At 33.0% G+C, this 17040-nt stretch overlaps 2 protein-coding genes across 4 annotated transcripts in view; one reads left to right on the forward strand and one right to left on the reverse strand.

The window, feature by feature from the left end:
• LOC138704745 (mini-chromosome maintenance complex-binding protein) overlaps nucleotides 1–17040 on the reverse strand; it is a 31986-nt gene that overhangs the window by 13072 nt on the left and 1874 nt on the right. The window contains exons 1-2 of one of the 2 annotated variants that reach the window (XM_069832922.1): nucleotides 3613–3727; nucleotides 1908–1999 (exon numbers count right to left, since the gene is read on the reverse strand). In XM_069832922.1, coding sequence (XP_069689023.1) covers nucleotides 1908–1999; nucleotides 3613–3619 — 99 coding nt within the window. In that variant the 5' untranslated portion in view covers nucleotides 3620–3727. Of the gene's footprint in view, nucleotides 1–1907; nucleotides 2000–3612; nucleotides 3728–17040 lie in introns of those variants that run through there. The other variant, XM_069832930.1, reaches the window with a different exon arrangement.
• Nucleotides 15944–17040, forward strand: part of LOC138704731 (hemicentin-1-like) — a 148727-nt gene continuing 147630 nt past the window's right edge. Inside the window, exon 1 of one of the 2 annotated variants that reach the window (XM_069832910.1) lies at nucleotides 15944–16102. In XM_069832910.1, the coding sequence (XP_069689011.1) occupies nucleotides 16015–16102 (88 nt within the window). In that variant the 5' untranslated portion in view covers nucleotides 15944–16014. The remainder of the gene's footprint in view (nucleotides 16103–17040) is intronic. The other variant, XM_069832903.1, reaches the window with a different exon arrangement.

Genomic DNA, 17040 nt, shown 5'->3' on the forward strand with positions numbered 1-17040 from the left:
AAATTGATGTTGAAAATTCAAACCGTAATAATGTTATCTATGCACGCCTTTAAATTTTGGGTACTCCTGAGCTCTATGATCACAGTATTGAACTACAACTTGGTGATCATATGCATAACAGATCAGAGAACACAATAAAGCGGTTTACTCAAAAAGGGCACATCCTCTAAAATGCCCTTCTTGCACCCAACCCCTCAATTACAGTTGAGTTCTGGTTACCGGTACTATTATCTTTCAATATTGCCATTTCTGGTAATCACTGTTCACCATAAAAATAAATTATTGTAAGAATTCTACTACACCACATATATTTTTAGAAGACACATGAGTTTAGTCAATACTTGTCCAACATTTCTGCGCTGTTGCCAAACTGCTAGCGGGAGAGAGAGAGAGGAGGACAGAGAGAATTTATTACGTGTAGCGTATACAATTAATGCATATTCATGTCACACTCCTGTCCTATGCCAATCATCCTTTTTTTGCCGAATACTGTATTGGTATTATCTTCGCTCTCTAAAAATTAACAGTGCTGTGCCATTGAAGAAAAAAGTTATGAGGGAAATTAATTTATTGTTTGCAGCTAGAATAATGGTTGTACTTTACGTCACTGTTGTTTCTACTAACCATCGTTCACTATTAAATTAGATTATCGTAAAAATTTTACCAATTGTCACATTTGCCAACTCATGTATTGGTTGGTACATTTCACCTGATGACTAGCATTTCCACAACCTCGAGAATTCAACCATACATCCAACTGTTTCATATGATTTTACATTTAGGATTTCAACATAAAGGCTTAATAAATGTTGTACAATTCAATAAACACCGAATTGCATGTTTAAACAGTAAGTGCTTCATTTTGGCCATAACTTCAACACTTTATTCACTCCAAACACTAAGTTATGTGGGCAGGCCTGGACTTCAGGGATTGATTTGGTTACTAAAGACATAATCGTAGTTATCAATGAATTTAAGTGGCTGCAATTAGAATAATTCCTATTAACCATAGTCATAGCTAAACTCTCCGCTTTGCAGACAATCAGATGCCTACTGGAAAACAATGAGAAGATGTCCAATGCATGATCAGAAAACTGTAAGAATAATATTAAAAGATTGGGGATGCAGAAAGGAACCGTTTATGTAGGCATACATTTCCCAAATGAAAGCCTCCAAGTAGATAGTGGCACTACCAAAACAACAGATAATTTTAAATTTTTGGAGTTACCATACACTAAAACAATTTGACAAAAATTATAAAAATAAACAATGATGATGATGGTAACAATCTGCCTGTTTTCATACCTACAGGATGCAAGATGCTCACTGGACAAGATGCTTTCAAAAAACTGGCTACCAGAGGAAGAGGAGAAGCTGAAGGGAATAAAAGCGAGTACATAAAGAACAAGAGGATATATTGTGAAGCACTATTGTTTTTGGGGCTGAGTAGTGTACATCAATGGATCATAGCTTGAAACATACCTGACAGTGATGCATTCTTAAAGGCAGTAAGAATATTTATAATGATATTCGGTAATTCGATAGAAAAACGTTGGTCCATATTATGGCGAATATTGAGGCTCAGCAACAGGTTAGGTTAGGTTTGTTCAAGCTTTTGGTATGCCAACCAAAAAAACGTATATGCAAGGCGTACCAAAAAATCTCAACAAACCAAGCCTAACCTATCACTGATCTTTGATGATGTCACTGACGTCCGTCATACTGACAAATGTTTTCTACCAAATTACCTGATTTTCTTTAAAGGAAACTGAGACCAGATATGCTGCAATGTATGTATTTGTATTACATAGAAGAAAAAAAAAATTACGCATCCATGACCGACAAAATTAACACGAGAGTTACACACAGTCTCCCTAAATAGGTCTTGGTATGCAACTTGCACTTACCCTGCTCCAGTTGCTTGGGTCATTCAATTGCTGCATCAGCTGTGCTTCATTTGTCTCCCAGTCTGAAAGGGAGATGTAATCCAGGCTTGTGCCTGAAAAACATGCAATTCTGAGTTTACAGATGTATTCACAATACTAACAGAAAGGATTTCTAAAAATTTGTAACTGTTTCTTATCCTGTATTACTATTACAATATTAAGCATGATTTATTTTTAATAATAATAATAATAATAATAATAATAATAATAATAATAATAATAATAATAATAATAATCATCATCATCCTCATCCTCATGACAGTTGACAATGCAGTTGCTGCGGGTCTATATTACTATAGAATATCGGTAGTGTTTTTATGAGAATATATGTTGGATAGATTGGAGAATGGGGTGATGTCATGTGGTCGACGTATGTGAGAAGGTTAGTGGGTTAGTTGAGGTGATATCTCAGTGACATGAGGTCGACATATGTGAGGTTAGTGGGTTAGTTGAGGTGATATCTCAGTGAGTTTTATTTTACTCGTCGTGTTGGTTTACGTCGGCCATGTTGTGACGTCAGAATCGTTTGTCAAACTTGACGAAAATTAAGCGATATTCTATAATAAAAGAATCCCGTTGCTGCTTCCCCCATCACAAATTAGAATTACTATTAAAAATAAAACAAAAACTATTTTTGCATTCTCATTACGTCATGCTACAAAATTGTTACAATTTAATGTACATGTCTCCAAAATGTTTATTTCACAGAATATAGGTACCACATTAGAAAAGAGAACAGATTTGCTTTCACAGCAATGAAAAAAATCCAATTGTTGTATCAATCATTATCATATCCAGCAACAACAAAATTTCCTGAAGCCGTAACTCACCGATTTAATGTAGGAATACTTGAACCAGTGACATTGATTTTGGAAAATTAAATTATGGTTTATTTAACGACGCTCGCAAATGCTGAGGTTATATCAGCGTCGCCGGTGTGCCGGAATTTTGTCCCGCAGGAGTTCTTTTACATGCCAGTAAATCTACTGACATGAGCCTGTCGCATTTAAACACATTTAAATGTCGGCCGGGATCGAACCCACAACCTCGAGCATAGAAGGCCAGCGCTATACCAACTACGCTACCGAGAGCGATCTTAGGCTATTTCCCTCGTGCTCTAAATCTCTCAAATAAGGGTCGAAAGTTGCTCTGAAAGCGGAAGCTGGCGGAGAGGTATGGGATCATGTGACAGGTTAGGTTAGCTTAGGCGTTTGGTATGCCTTGGATACACGAATCGATGACAGGTTAGGTTATATTAGTTGAGACTCATGATATGCCTTGCATATACTCATAATTGTCTAAGAATGTACTCTTTCTTGCTGTCCGCCTTTCTTTGGTAACGTTATTGCAAAGATTTACCCATACAGTAGACAATTAGGGACAAAGGTTACTGTAGGATCAATTAATAACATACCTATACGAAGGGAGAATCTGAATATCTGCCGCTTTTGAGTTATTTTATGAGGTGTCGAATGTAAAGTGTCAAATTTCCAAGATGACAGAATTTCCTCCATATAAAATGTTCCTAACCTTTATGTTTCCCTTTATTACTACAGTGCTAACTGTATGACGTCGAAACTTCATAGTACGAATAAGAAGAATTTACACCACATAATTATGTAACACGGATTATAATAAACAAAAAAAAAATTCATGTTCAACTTACCCTCCATAAGAAGAATGAATAAATTTCTCTTTTAAAACAACAAAGACAAACCCCACGAAAGTTGTGTAATGTAAACAAGAAATTACCGCCAAAACGCACTCTGCGCAATGTTGCCAACAGATATGTACGGGTCGGAAAGTCGCCAAATGGTACTTCGAAAGTCGTTAGATTCTTCATTATCAATAGTCATAGTTTCATTGTTGTCACTAGAGGGTACTGGAATATCACTAAATTCCTATTAAGGAATACGGAAGTTAAAGCAGTATTGTAACTGTAACCGAAAAACAGTTAAAAGTTGCCACATTTAGCGACAAAGTCTCTATATTGTTAACACTGATCCCGCGTATCTCATAATCATATTATAACAGGGTAGCCTTGTTAACGGTGTGAAAATACCTGAAGAAATTCCGAAATTCCCCCAAAATAACAGAATTATTGTGGAAATTCTTCCAAAATCACATTATTATTATTATTATTATTATTATTATTATTATTATTATTACGGTCCTCACAGCCCCAGATTCGTAACCGAGCACATAGACATAAATTTCATTCTTTGTGTTTGGTTGTTAATGAAACAATGGCCTGTCCAATTATAAAATATGACTACTTTCATAATATTGAATTCACTTTGTAAATTAAATACAGTCGACCGTTATATTACTAATAAAATTTAATAATAAAATTTTCGTCTGCTGCTGAATTGCATTTGACTACGAGGGTCTAGAATACAAAAGAATTGTGCAACAATGTTATAGTTTAAACAATAAATTTAACAATTTTAATAATAGATTAAGATATATAAAACTTTAAATTTCTGAAAAATAAAGACATAAACGAAATGGAATATTATCAAGTGTTAAGTTGACAAGAGTAGTTTAAAAATATTAATTTCAAAAATATAAATGGTAGTGAAGATCACTAAGGAATCTCCTAACATCAATAAAATTATTTCTAGCAAGGAATTTACTGTGAAACTTAATTCTATTAAGGTTTTATTTACAAATTTTGTAATACCTCCTCTAGCTCCAAACAATAAATCGTATATTTTCCAGTTATGTAAACGGATTTATATTTTATGCTTAGATAGGGGAGACAGTCTTCCTAAATTTCTTTCTTCTCTTGATCTACTTCTTCGGCTTGCATTATTGTTTTCTCATATCTTATAGTTGGATCTGATGCAATGTCAACCCTTCTGTTGGAGCCACTTCCGGAAGCGTAGTGAAGATGCCAGTGCTGAACGAACTCAGTGATGTCTTGAGTTTCTTTGAAGTTCTCCATTAGAACAGAAGCCTAACACATGTGCAAGTGTTTCAATCTCGCTACAACCGGTATGGCGGCTGCGGGCAGTTTTGAGACTTCTTTCTGGAGTTACTTGTACAGCAGTGATGTTATATGTTACATGTTTTTTTCCTTCAGATTTAGTTCCCTCTAATTCGTTTTAATTGCTGGAAGTGAACTACCAGTATGTCTTTCACTTTCAGACATTATTATTATTATTATTATTATTATTATTATTATTATTATTATTATTATTATTATTATTATTAAACTAGTGGCGGCCGGGTAGCTCAGTTGGTAGAACAGCTTGCTACGGACTGGAAGGTCCGGGGTTCGATCCCAGGTGGTGACAGGATTTTTCCTCGTTACCAAACTTTCAGAACGGCCCTGAGGTTTACTCAGCCTCCTATAAAATTGAGTACCGGGTCTTTCCCGGGGGTAAAAGGCGGTCAGAGCGTGGTGCCGACCACACCACCTCATTCTAGTGCCGAGGTCATGGAAAGCAAGGGGCTCTACCTCCATGCCCCCCAAGTGCCTTCATGGCATGTTACGGGGATACCTTTACCTTTTATTAAACTAGTACTGCATTGTTCTAAGTTTGTCTTATCTTAAGACAATCAGTAGCGTTATTCAATACTTTCGAGGCAAAGAGTATGATTAAAAATCGTGTGTAATGGAGAAATATTCTACGATAATGGTTGATTATTACTGCTGATTACTGACACATTTACGATTTGAATAATTTAGGATACAACATAAACAGCAAAGAGATTTTAGTGTTGCGCGTGCCGAGTTTAGATTAATGTACTCCCCTCATCCTCCAAGTCAAATAAAATGTTATTACGACATTACAAGTAATAAATAAATAATAATTACTGCAATTTGTTGTGATAAGGTACAACTATTACCATATGATGTACCAAAGATTTTTCTTTGTACTTCAAGTTTATAAGTCATGAGTGACGACAGGAAACACCTCAGGGGAGCGAAATGCATACATTAACAAAAGAGAAATGGGAATCGGGGGGCGGGAGCAGATGCGCATATGCATATGAGCGGCAAAATTCTTAAAATAAAAGTCCCTGAGATTCCTGAGATATTTATTTCTGTTTCGGAAAATCCTCAAATACGGAGGTACCACATTAGGAAGCAAACATTTCCTTTATTAATGACAAAGAATATGAAGAATCTAATAATGATTATAATATTATTAAAATCATTAATTATGATAACTTAATATTAGATATAACTAATGAACCTTGGTTCAATATATTAAATAACCCCGATCCAGATGAATGTCTTAATTTATTATATCAAAATTTAAACACACATATTCAAAATAACTCAGAATATTTAATAAAAAAAGTATCCAGTGGGAATAAAAAGATTAAACCATGGATCACTAAAGGGGTCCATTAGAATTAGAGATAAAATTGCAGTAAAATTAAAGAAAGGGCCTTTTAATGTTAACCTTAAAAACAAATATAAAATGTATAGACATATTTTGACAAACTTAATAAAAACGTTGAAGATTGAATATTATTCTAATAAATTAGAAAACTGTAAAGATAAGACGAAAATATTTCGGAAAACTATTAAAGAAGCTTCTAACATTCAAACCAAGGTTTATGATAAAATTAAAGAAATTTATACTCATGATGGATTAGTTATAAATGATTAAAAAAATATTGCTACTGAATTTAATAATTACTTTTCTAATATAGGTGCGGAAATTATTTCTTCTATTAATAATAATAATAATAATAATAATAATAATAATAATAATAATAATAGTTTGTATAATAAAATTAATTTATCTAATAACTTTATTAAAATAAATTCATGTAGCTCTATGCAGCTTAATCCTGTTACTATAGAAGAATTAATTAAAATTAGTTCAAACTTGAAGAACAATACATCATGTGGGTTTGATATCTTTAATGCAATGTTAATAAAACTGCTAATAATTTATATTGCTAAACCGCTTGTACATATATTTAATTTGTATTTTTTGCATGCCAAATTTCCTGACAAATTTGCTATCATAAAACCAATTTTAAATATTGTGATAAAATGAATATGAATAATTATAAACCTATATCTTAGCTTTCTTGTTTTTCTAAATTATTTGAAAAATGCATTAAAAATAGAATAATGGATCATTTAAATAAGCAGAATATATTAAGTGAAAAACAATTTGCATTTAGAAAAAAAACTGTAATACAGAGAATGCTATTTTCAGTGTTACTCAAAAAATTATTAAGGTACTTGATCAAGGTTTTAAGTGTGTTGGTATATTTTTGGATATAAGAAAAGCTTTTGATACTGTAAATCATCATTTATTATTAGAGAAATTAAATTGTATTGGAATTAAAAATAATGCTTCCAATTTATTAAAATCTTATTTAAATGATAGAGTTCAAGCTACTAAAATTGATAATGTATTAAGTGAATTTATTAAAATTAAAACAGGTGTTCCGCAAGGAACAGTCCTTGAACCGATTTTATTTTTAATATATATTAATGACCTTTTAATGATAGACCTTAAAGAATATGAAGGTGATTTATATTCGTATGCGATGATACTGTTTTACTTTTTAGTGGAAAAACTTGGACTGATGCTTATTATAATGCAAATTGCGGCTTAAAATTGATAAAAAAAAGTCCACACCTGTGGAGTAACGGTCAGCGCGTCTGGCCGCGAAACCAGGTGGCCCGGGTTCGAATCCCGGTCGGGCAAGTTACCTGGTTGAGGTTTTTTCCGGGGTTTTCCTTCAACCCAATACGAGCAAATGCTGGGTAACTTTCGGTGCTGGACCCCAGACTCACTTCGCCGGCATTATCACCTTCATTTCATTCAGACGCTAAATAACCTAGATGTTGATACAGTGTCGTAAAATAACCCAATAATAAAATAAAATTGATAAAATATGGTTCGACTTAAATTCATTTGCAATTAATAAAGATAAAACAATAGCTATCCCATTTTCTTTAAATAATATAGGTAATCAACCAATTTCATCTATACTACAAATTAAAATGCATAATTCTGATTATTCCGATATAAATTGTAATTGTTTACTTATTAATGAAGTTAATGAGGTTAAATACATAGGTATAATTATTGAAAACCATTTAAAATGGAATAATCATATTCATTATATTTGTAATAAATTACGTAAAACATTATGTTACTTTGTTTTTCTAAGAAATATTTTGTCATTTATGTGTTCACGTATAATTTATTTAGGATTATTTCAATCTATATTTATGTATGGTATCATAGGTTGGCGTGGAACTTATAAATCCAACCTTTATCCGTTAATTTTACTACAGAAAAAAAGTATTAAAAATTTGTTTAAAAAGCAGAAAGATTACCCAACTGAATTGTTCTTTAAACACTTCAAAATTTTCAATATTAAACAAATGTAATATTTTATTTTATTAAAATATTTTCATAGAAATTTTAATAACTTTGAAAGAACTAAAAATATGAATTCTCTGCGTATGTGTGAACCAAAATGTAAAACCAATGCAGCTTTTTATCATAGCATGAGTCAAGGTCCCAGATTATTAAAGAAATTTTATTCCAATATTATTTTAACCACGAATTCTCTCCAAATTAATAAAAAATAAAAAAAAATTGTATTGGATTTATAGTTTGGGTTTAAACATATTAAACATTATTTAATCTGTATTCACTCTCAATTTTAATTTTACTTTTATCTGTATTGGAATCCCCTCTTGAGCACGAGTCTTACTCATTAAGGAGTGGGCTAGTTTATCTTTCATTGTATTTATTAACTTGTATTCATTTCAAACTTACTAGCAATAAAACAAACAAACAAACAAACAAACAAACAAACAAACAAACAAACAAACAAACAAACAAACGAACGAACGAACAAACAAACAAACAAACAAACAAACAAATACATAAATAAATAAATACATAAATAAATATCAGCCAGAACCTCAATCAGAGGCAAAATCAAAAGATTTGTCCAATGTAATTTCTGCTTCGTCGTTTACAGATCTGCACCGAAGATGGTGATAGTACATTTGAACATTTACTTTAATGTGCCATTAACGAAAATTAATTAATGGTAAGGTCTCAATGGTTTTGGTTGTAACAGACTAAATAATAAGCTACAGAAACTTTAACGGACTGAAATATCGTACAGGATAATTTTGGATTCATGGTATTTAACACAATATGCTTTTTTGATCTCACCCCGAAGAGTTTCTCCAGATAATAGTTTTCTCATACTTCACAATTATTCTACTGATTTTTAAACAATGTAATAGTAACAGAGTCGAACTTCATAAATTCACTCGGGAAATAAAAACAAATTATTTCAGATCTGTCAATGAAGACGAAGAGATCAAAGACGCAGTATTAAATGCAATAGGACAGTTTCAACACTTATCTTATCTCTATTGATGAAGGTGGAGTTTCAGGTTGTGCTTCAGCACTTGTGGTAAAAAACATCTACGAACTTTAAATATATTACGCATTAACAAAGAATCTTATCAGTAATTAAATTAAAGCTGCACCTATGTTTCACAGACTGGACCTTCTGTTATTATTCAAATTGGATGAGCAAAGCTTCTGTTCGAGGAAACTGTACACTCCATCTTCACAAAATATATAATTCTTAAGACAAAGTTACAATATGTTCAGCCGTAGTTCAGTCAGTCACAATGAGTTCGTGGAAAGAGTCTGGGGTTTGATTCTCACCGGCTTATATTATATTCGTGACTGCCAAAGCGGTTATGAAATACGTTTTGTTCCTTTGCATCCTCGTTATCTTCATTCCATGATTACTGTATTTCCCAATGGTCACCTGATCATCTTTCATTCGTCTCTGAATAATTTTTGTGATTAAGAAGGATGTTAAGTAAGTATTATCGTAATATTAATAGTAGTCATCAAGAATTAGCACCAACGGCCTATCTCAATTGAATTTAGTTATTATCATTACATCTTCTATCATCACAAACTTGAAGTAATATACATCTGTTAAATCTGTTCCGTTCACATTGAAATTTAACTGTCATACCGGAGGTAAAAGACACTATGTCCATTCTTACGAAATTGAGGCTTCTGTTTATTTTTCGCTCTCTTTTCAGTGGTGCAAAGCACTAAATTCTACGCGTAATAATAAGCGAGTTAGCCTGTTGGAAAGGGTACTATGTGCCATAACGTAACGTGTTAAAGAGCGTTCGAGTGCGTTGATCACAACTTAATTTTATCAAAATTAGAATTTTATGGTATTCGAGGGAATACACTAAATATTTTCAGAACCTATCTTCATGGCAGAAGGCAATTAGTCTTAATAGGTGAAAATTGGTCAAGTCTCTCCAGCATACATTATGGTGTTCCACAAGGCTCAATAATTGGTCCACTGCTATTCTTAGTAGCAATAAATGACCTTCCTAAATTCATTAAAGCTACAACAATTATGTATGCTGATGACACTACATTCTTATGTTCTAGCTCTACTCTGAATGAATTACATGCTCTAACTAATAATATTCTATCACAGATGGCTTTATTGTTTGAATCTAATGGTTTTTTGCTTAATCAAGAAAAGACTATCAACATAACTTTTACCCTAAATCATGTAATAAAAAAGGACAACATACAAAACTATATCAATTTTTAGGACTTTTTATAGACTCCAGTTTAACATGGGAAAAACATATCGAATATATATGCACAAAATTATCAAGAGTTATATATTTATTAAGGAAATTAGTGACTTGTGTTTCTCAAAATTATTTAAGATAAGCCTACTTTTCGTTCTTTCAGTCGATAATTAGGTATGCCTTAATTTTCTGGGGAAACGGTAGCAAAATTGGGAGTGTCTTGATTTTGCAAAAGAAAGCCATTAGAATTCTATGTCAATCAAACTATCTTGAACATTGTCGACTTCTTTTCAAACAATCACAGATATTAACTGTCATAAATTTATATATATACAACCTAGTCCTTTACACTCGACAAAATATAGACAATTACTCATTAATAGCCAATATACATGATCATGAAATTAGAAATAGTGAACAAATTAATATTCCATACTGTAGATTACATAAAACTAGTACAAATTTTTCTGTCATGGGGATGAAATTATATAATAAGCTTCCCAGTCAATATTATAAGTTACCAACCAATAGTTTCAAAGCTAGATTTTATAATTGGCTTTTAATTAATCCTTTCTACTCTGTAGATGAGTTTCTTAACATAAATTCATATGAAACTGTTTTTTAATAAATAAAGTTATTTAGATTAGTTACAATTATTACATTAAGAGTGAAGTGTTTTAATTAATTTTAGAGTTTCAAAATGTTTTCATTCTAATTACTGTTTTCAATTATATGTGTATTTTCATATGTATGTTTTTTGTGACGAAGCCTATCACTGTATGTTTAATGGCTTAATAAATTGAATTGAATTGAATTGAATTGAATTGAATTGAATTGAAGCGGTGAGATCAATAACCATTCAAGTCCATTTATACAAGTATCGAGAAAAATGCAAACAACTTTTTTTTTTTTAATTCTTACCTAATTATTATTTTTTGCACATAATATATTTATGGTTGTTTTCGAGATCTAGACAAAGTAGTATACCAACTTTTAAAGTCGTAACATTTGTGGAAACATCCAAAATTTAATTTCAAATTTGCAAAAATTGAATGGCCAGAAGTGGACTTGAATGGTTTTTGATCTTACCACTTCAATTTCATTCAGCTCACATGTAAAATTCAGTATTTGTGACAGAGTGTCTTTTATCTCCGACATATAGAAAGTATACTACAAAATATTTACATTTTATTTTTAATGATTTCCAGTCTTTTAGTTCAACAAAATCTACATAACTGATATCTTCATTTCCCTAAATATCGTGATTAGAACGCTTACATTTGAGCTCAAAAAAATTTGCTACCATTCTAGTAATTCCCTATTATTAATCTCACTATCTTTGGCCCAGTACTGTAACATATCCTTCGGTATATATTAGGGATTTCATATCTGACTAACCCAATCGAGCTGAAAATAAATTATGAGAGGTTTTTCTTTGTTATCCTTTGCAATTTCAAAAAGTTCAAATTTATTTATTTAAGACAAAGTATATGGTTATGTCTCGTGATCAGGATATTGTACGAAATGGAAACATAACAATTGGAGATTTATCCTTCGAAGAGATGGAAAAATTCAAATATCTCGAAACAACAGTAACACATATGAATGACACTCGGGAGGAAATTAAATACAGAATAAACATGGGAAATGCCTGTTATTATTCGGTTGAGAAGCTTTTGTCATCTAGTCTGCTGTCAAAAAATCTGAAAGATAGAATTCATAAAACAGTATTACCGGTTGTTCTGTGTGGTTGTGAAACTTGGACTCTCACTTTGAGAGAGGAACAGAGGTTAAGGGTGTTTGAGAATAAGGTTCTTAGGAAAATATTTGATGCTATGAGGGATGAAGTTACAGGCGAATGGATAAAGTTACACAACGCAGAACTGCACGTATTGTATTCTTCACCTGACATAATTAGGAACATTAAATCCAGACGTTTGAGATGGGCAGGGCATGTAGCACGTATAGGCGAATCCAGAAATGCATATAGAGTGTTAGTTGGGAGACCAGAGGGGAAAAGACCTTTGGGGAGGCCGAGACGTAGATGGGAGGATAATATTAAAATGGATTTGAGGGAGGTGGGATATGATGATAGAGAGTGGATTAATTTTGCACAGGATAGGGACCGATGGCGGGCTTATGTGAGGGCGGCAATGAACCTGCGGGTTCCTTAAAAGCCATTTGTATTGTTGTATTAGTATAATACATTAAATTTCAGCTATATTAGGCATTGCAGCCCGAAAGAGCAGAAGTTCGTGCTCGGGCGCAGTTCAGTTTTATTACACAAAATATTTTACAAAATTGAAGAGAGAATAAAATTTATTATTATTTGTACAATTCTACGAATTTATTTAAAGGCTTAAAGCATAAGCGATCAGGCGGGCATGAATCGGGCTGTGTGTGCAAGTACCGGTCAGGCGTTGCTCTTAACGTGAGGCAAGAGGAGATCAGTGGCGGCTACTCAATCGCTAATCTCCTAATGTAGAGGTTCTTAACCTGGAGTCCATGGACTCCTTGGAGGTCCTAGGATGAGCTCCAGGGGGTCCGTGAAAGTCACATCAAAATTAACATGTATAATCACTATACTATTTCAATGTAAAAAGCAGAAGCGTATCTAACTCACTTTTTTTTTACATTTTTATAGAGAGGACTCCATAGCTTTCACCACATTTTCAAAGGGGTCCGTGACTCAACAAAGATTAAGAACCACTGTCCTAGTGGGATTGACAAGAATACTTTATCACTTTATTTCAATATTATGTCTTTTAAAATTAGAGTTGCATTTATAATATATTTACATTATCTAACAAAAACAATATGTTTTGCTTTATGAATTTTCTTTTATGTTTTTGACAGTTATATTTAATTACTTCATTTCAATTTGTCTTTTCAAATTTGACTGTTTTTTTTAATATATTTACATTATCTACACAACGAAATGCTATTACGATTTTGCTTTATGTATTTCCTTATCCTCAGGTTGCGGATGGAAGAAATGCCTCCAGATATGGAGGATAGCTGCGAATATTATAGGTATTAAATAAGCAGTCGCGGTCCTCCAGCTTGGATGTTGGGCGAAGGGCTAACAACGCAACACCGTAAAAAAAAAAAAAAACTTTTTATGAAACCTCAACATAAGCCTCGGAATGGGAGCCTGTTAGATTATTATTCAGTTCAGAAACTTCTATCATCCAGTCTGCTCTAAAAAAAAGCTGAAAGTTAGAATTAATAAAACAGTTATATTATCGGTTAAGGTTAAGGGTGTTTGAGAATAAGGTGCTTAGAAAAACATTTGGGGCTAAAAGAGATGGAGTTACAGGTGAATGGAGAACGTTACACAACGCAAAATTGCATGCACTTAACATAATTATTAGGAACATTAAATCCAGACGTTTGAGATGTAGCACGTATGGGTGAATCCAGAAATGCATATGGGCTATTCCATATGAAATCGATCAGTAAAAAACCTCGCATTTTTTTAATACTCTAATTTTTTCCCTATTTATACAAGGTGCTGAGGAGAGTGCATTTTCAAAAATATCCTATTGAAAGTCAAACGGTTTTCGTACTATTGAGCGACAAATTTAGCGTATTTTATAAAAACAAGCCTCTTTCAGCGCTCTGGAACCATTTACTGCAGAACATTGAACGGGAGCTCATTTTGAAGCTGACATTTAGTAGGTTATGATAAGAAGTAATACTTATTTTTATTGTATACAGAGAGACAGATAATCTGATTTTACTTACTTTTAGGCTTTTTGCCCATTTGTAAAAAGGTAAAAAATATTGAGAAAAACCTTGCATTATTAAGAGGGATTCGGCATTGTTTGCATGTAGAGTGTTGGATGGAAGACCTGAGAGAAAAAGACCTTTGGAGAGGCCGAGACTTAGATGGGAGGATAATATTAAAATGGATTTGAGGGAGGTGGGATATGATGGTAGAGACTGGATTAATCTTGCTCAGGATAGGGACCGATGGCGGGCTTATGTGAGAGCGGCAATGAACCTACGGGTTCTATAACAGCCATTTGTAAGTTAGTATTTCCTTATATATTTTATTTTCTCTGTTTTGCAATAAGTAGGGAAATGTCTGAAACAATATTTTACTTTCCTAAAACAACTTACCTCATTGACGACGGATTGCTTTAAATTTTCTATTAGTTGCATAGGATCATCTCCAACATTATTATTATATGTTTGAGCATGCCTTGTGTTGTAATGTGGCTCAAAGTTAAATCTTTCACTATAACAGAGTGTCCACATACTATGCATTGACACGTTCGCCAGTTTGAACAGAAAGCAACCGTTCCTCTCATTGGGAATCTTGACTCAAGTTAATAATATAATGTAGTGCCGGTACTTGTTCTGTTATGTTTGTAAAGAGTTCTCTGTAGCATAAAATACTCAATCTCCAGTAATTTCATACCTTGGAAAATCATTCTAAGTTTAATTTGTACTTCAGTAGGCCTAACTAATTCTTTCTTCGTTCTTAAATTCTACAGTAAACTGTCCAGTCTTTATTAATCAGGTAATGTTTTAGTACTTTGATTTTATTGTAATTGTAAATTTAATTGTAATTTGAATTTCAATTGCATTCTAGATATTGTAGTTGTAATCCTCTGGTAGAGGGGAATAGAAGGCCTACTGACCTTATCTCTACCACATTAAATAAATAAATAAATAAATAAATAAATAAATAAATAAATAAATAAATAAATAAATAAATAAATAAATAAATAAATAAATAAATAAATAAATAAATAAATAAATAAATAAATAATTAATTAACAATGAACACAGTTTGAGGTTCTGGCTGATATGTAGGGCCTACATCTATTATGAGGTAGTACATCTCACTTGACGATATGTGTCAGAGGAAGAACAATTGTCTACACCTGTGGAGTAATGGTTAGCGCGTCTGGCCGCAAAACCAGATGGCCCGGGTTCGATTCCCGGTCGGGGCTAGTTACCTGGTTGAGGTTTTTTCCGGGGTTTTCCCTCAACCCAATATGAGCAAATGCTGGGTAACTTTCGGTGCTGGACCCCGGACTCATTTCACTGGCATTATCACCTTCATCTCATTCCGATGCTAAATAAGCTAAGCTGCTGATAAAGCGTCGTAAAATAAGCTACTAAAATTAAAATTAAATTATTGTTTATATGTATCTAAAGTCTGATTAGTGTAGTCTAGTATGTAGCTAATCGGCGATGTATTCAATGGAGGGGGGAAGTAACTGGCCACCCTACCCCATTATCTCCTGGCATAGTTGCCTCATAAGTGGTGCCATGTTGGTATCACTTGTGAGTTTCAGACCCGTCTTCGGACAGTTGACTACACAAGTAGTCATTAACTGTACGTTGTAGCTTATAGAAACACGGTGCATGTACAGTATTCACGTCAGAGGGAAGCAGTTTTGCTCAATATCGAAGGTCACGTGTTATGTCTGTATCATTATAAAACCTCGCCCGATGTCTTATCTCACAGTTATCACGATGGCCGTTCGCAAGCAAGCACTTCTCCTGTTGCTTCTCTCGATCATTGTCGCCTGTCGAGCAGGTAACCCGCTATCTTGTGTGTATTTCTATCATTGTGTGTACGAGTATGTGTGTGTGTGTGTGTGTTTGTGATAAAATTCGAACTGAAAATTGCAGTCGAAAACTAACTCAACGGTTTGGAAGCGTATTTCGTGCACAAACATTGTGAGATGAAATGATTATGGGACAGGTGTTCTCCGAGCTCTTCAGTTTCCCGTGCCATTCTAGTTACATTTTCCTTCACTGATGTCACTGAGTCGCAGGAACAAAATTTTGTTGATGAAGCGAAATAACAATATCAACTTGAGATGGACGGCATTTCATTCGGTTTACAGATTTTAAATCAGACGACATAAAAATAAATAAATAAATAAATAAATAAATAAATAAATAAATAAATAAATAAATAAATAAATAAATAAATAAATAAATAAATAAATAAATAAATAAATAAATAAATAGTCTGAGACAAAACGTAGGCCGGAATATGAAGTTTGATTCCGGGAGAGTCCCCGAAAATCTGGGGACAATGTTCACCTTACTCCTTAATCAATCTGTCATGATTTTGTGCAATATGTAGGAGTCTAAGTAGGCCTATAAAGTATTGCAATTTGGCGATAGCACAGTTAATGAACCGTCATATTAACGTTTACTTTTAGACATTCTTACGTGGGAAGTTGTTAAATCTTACAGTAGAACAGATTAGAGTAAATATTTCCACAAAATTATGAAAATATAACAGTACGTTTACTTCTCATCATTTTTTAATGTTTTTCCTTCCTTCTCGACATTACGTGACGACAGTAGCTACGGACATCGAAATGACATTTACTGTCTTGCTTCGTTGCAAGTGGAATGCAATAATTCAAATGGTAATGTTAGGGAACTAAGACAGTGCTGTTTATTACGATGGTAATTAATATCAGTTGCGTAATGTAACACCGCATGGAGCAACCTGTG

The sequence above is a fragment of the Periplaneta americana genome, chromosome 1 (genome assembly GCF_040183065.1).
Source record: "Periplaneta americana isolate PAMFEO1 chromosome 1, P.americana_PAMFEO1_priV1, whole genome shotgun sequence".
In the NCBI taxonomy this organism is placed as follows: Eukaryota; Metazoa; Arthropoda; class Insecta; order Blattodea; family Blattidae; genus Periplaneta; species Periplaneta americana.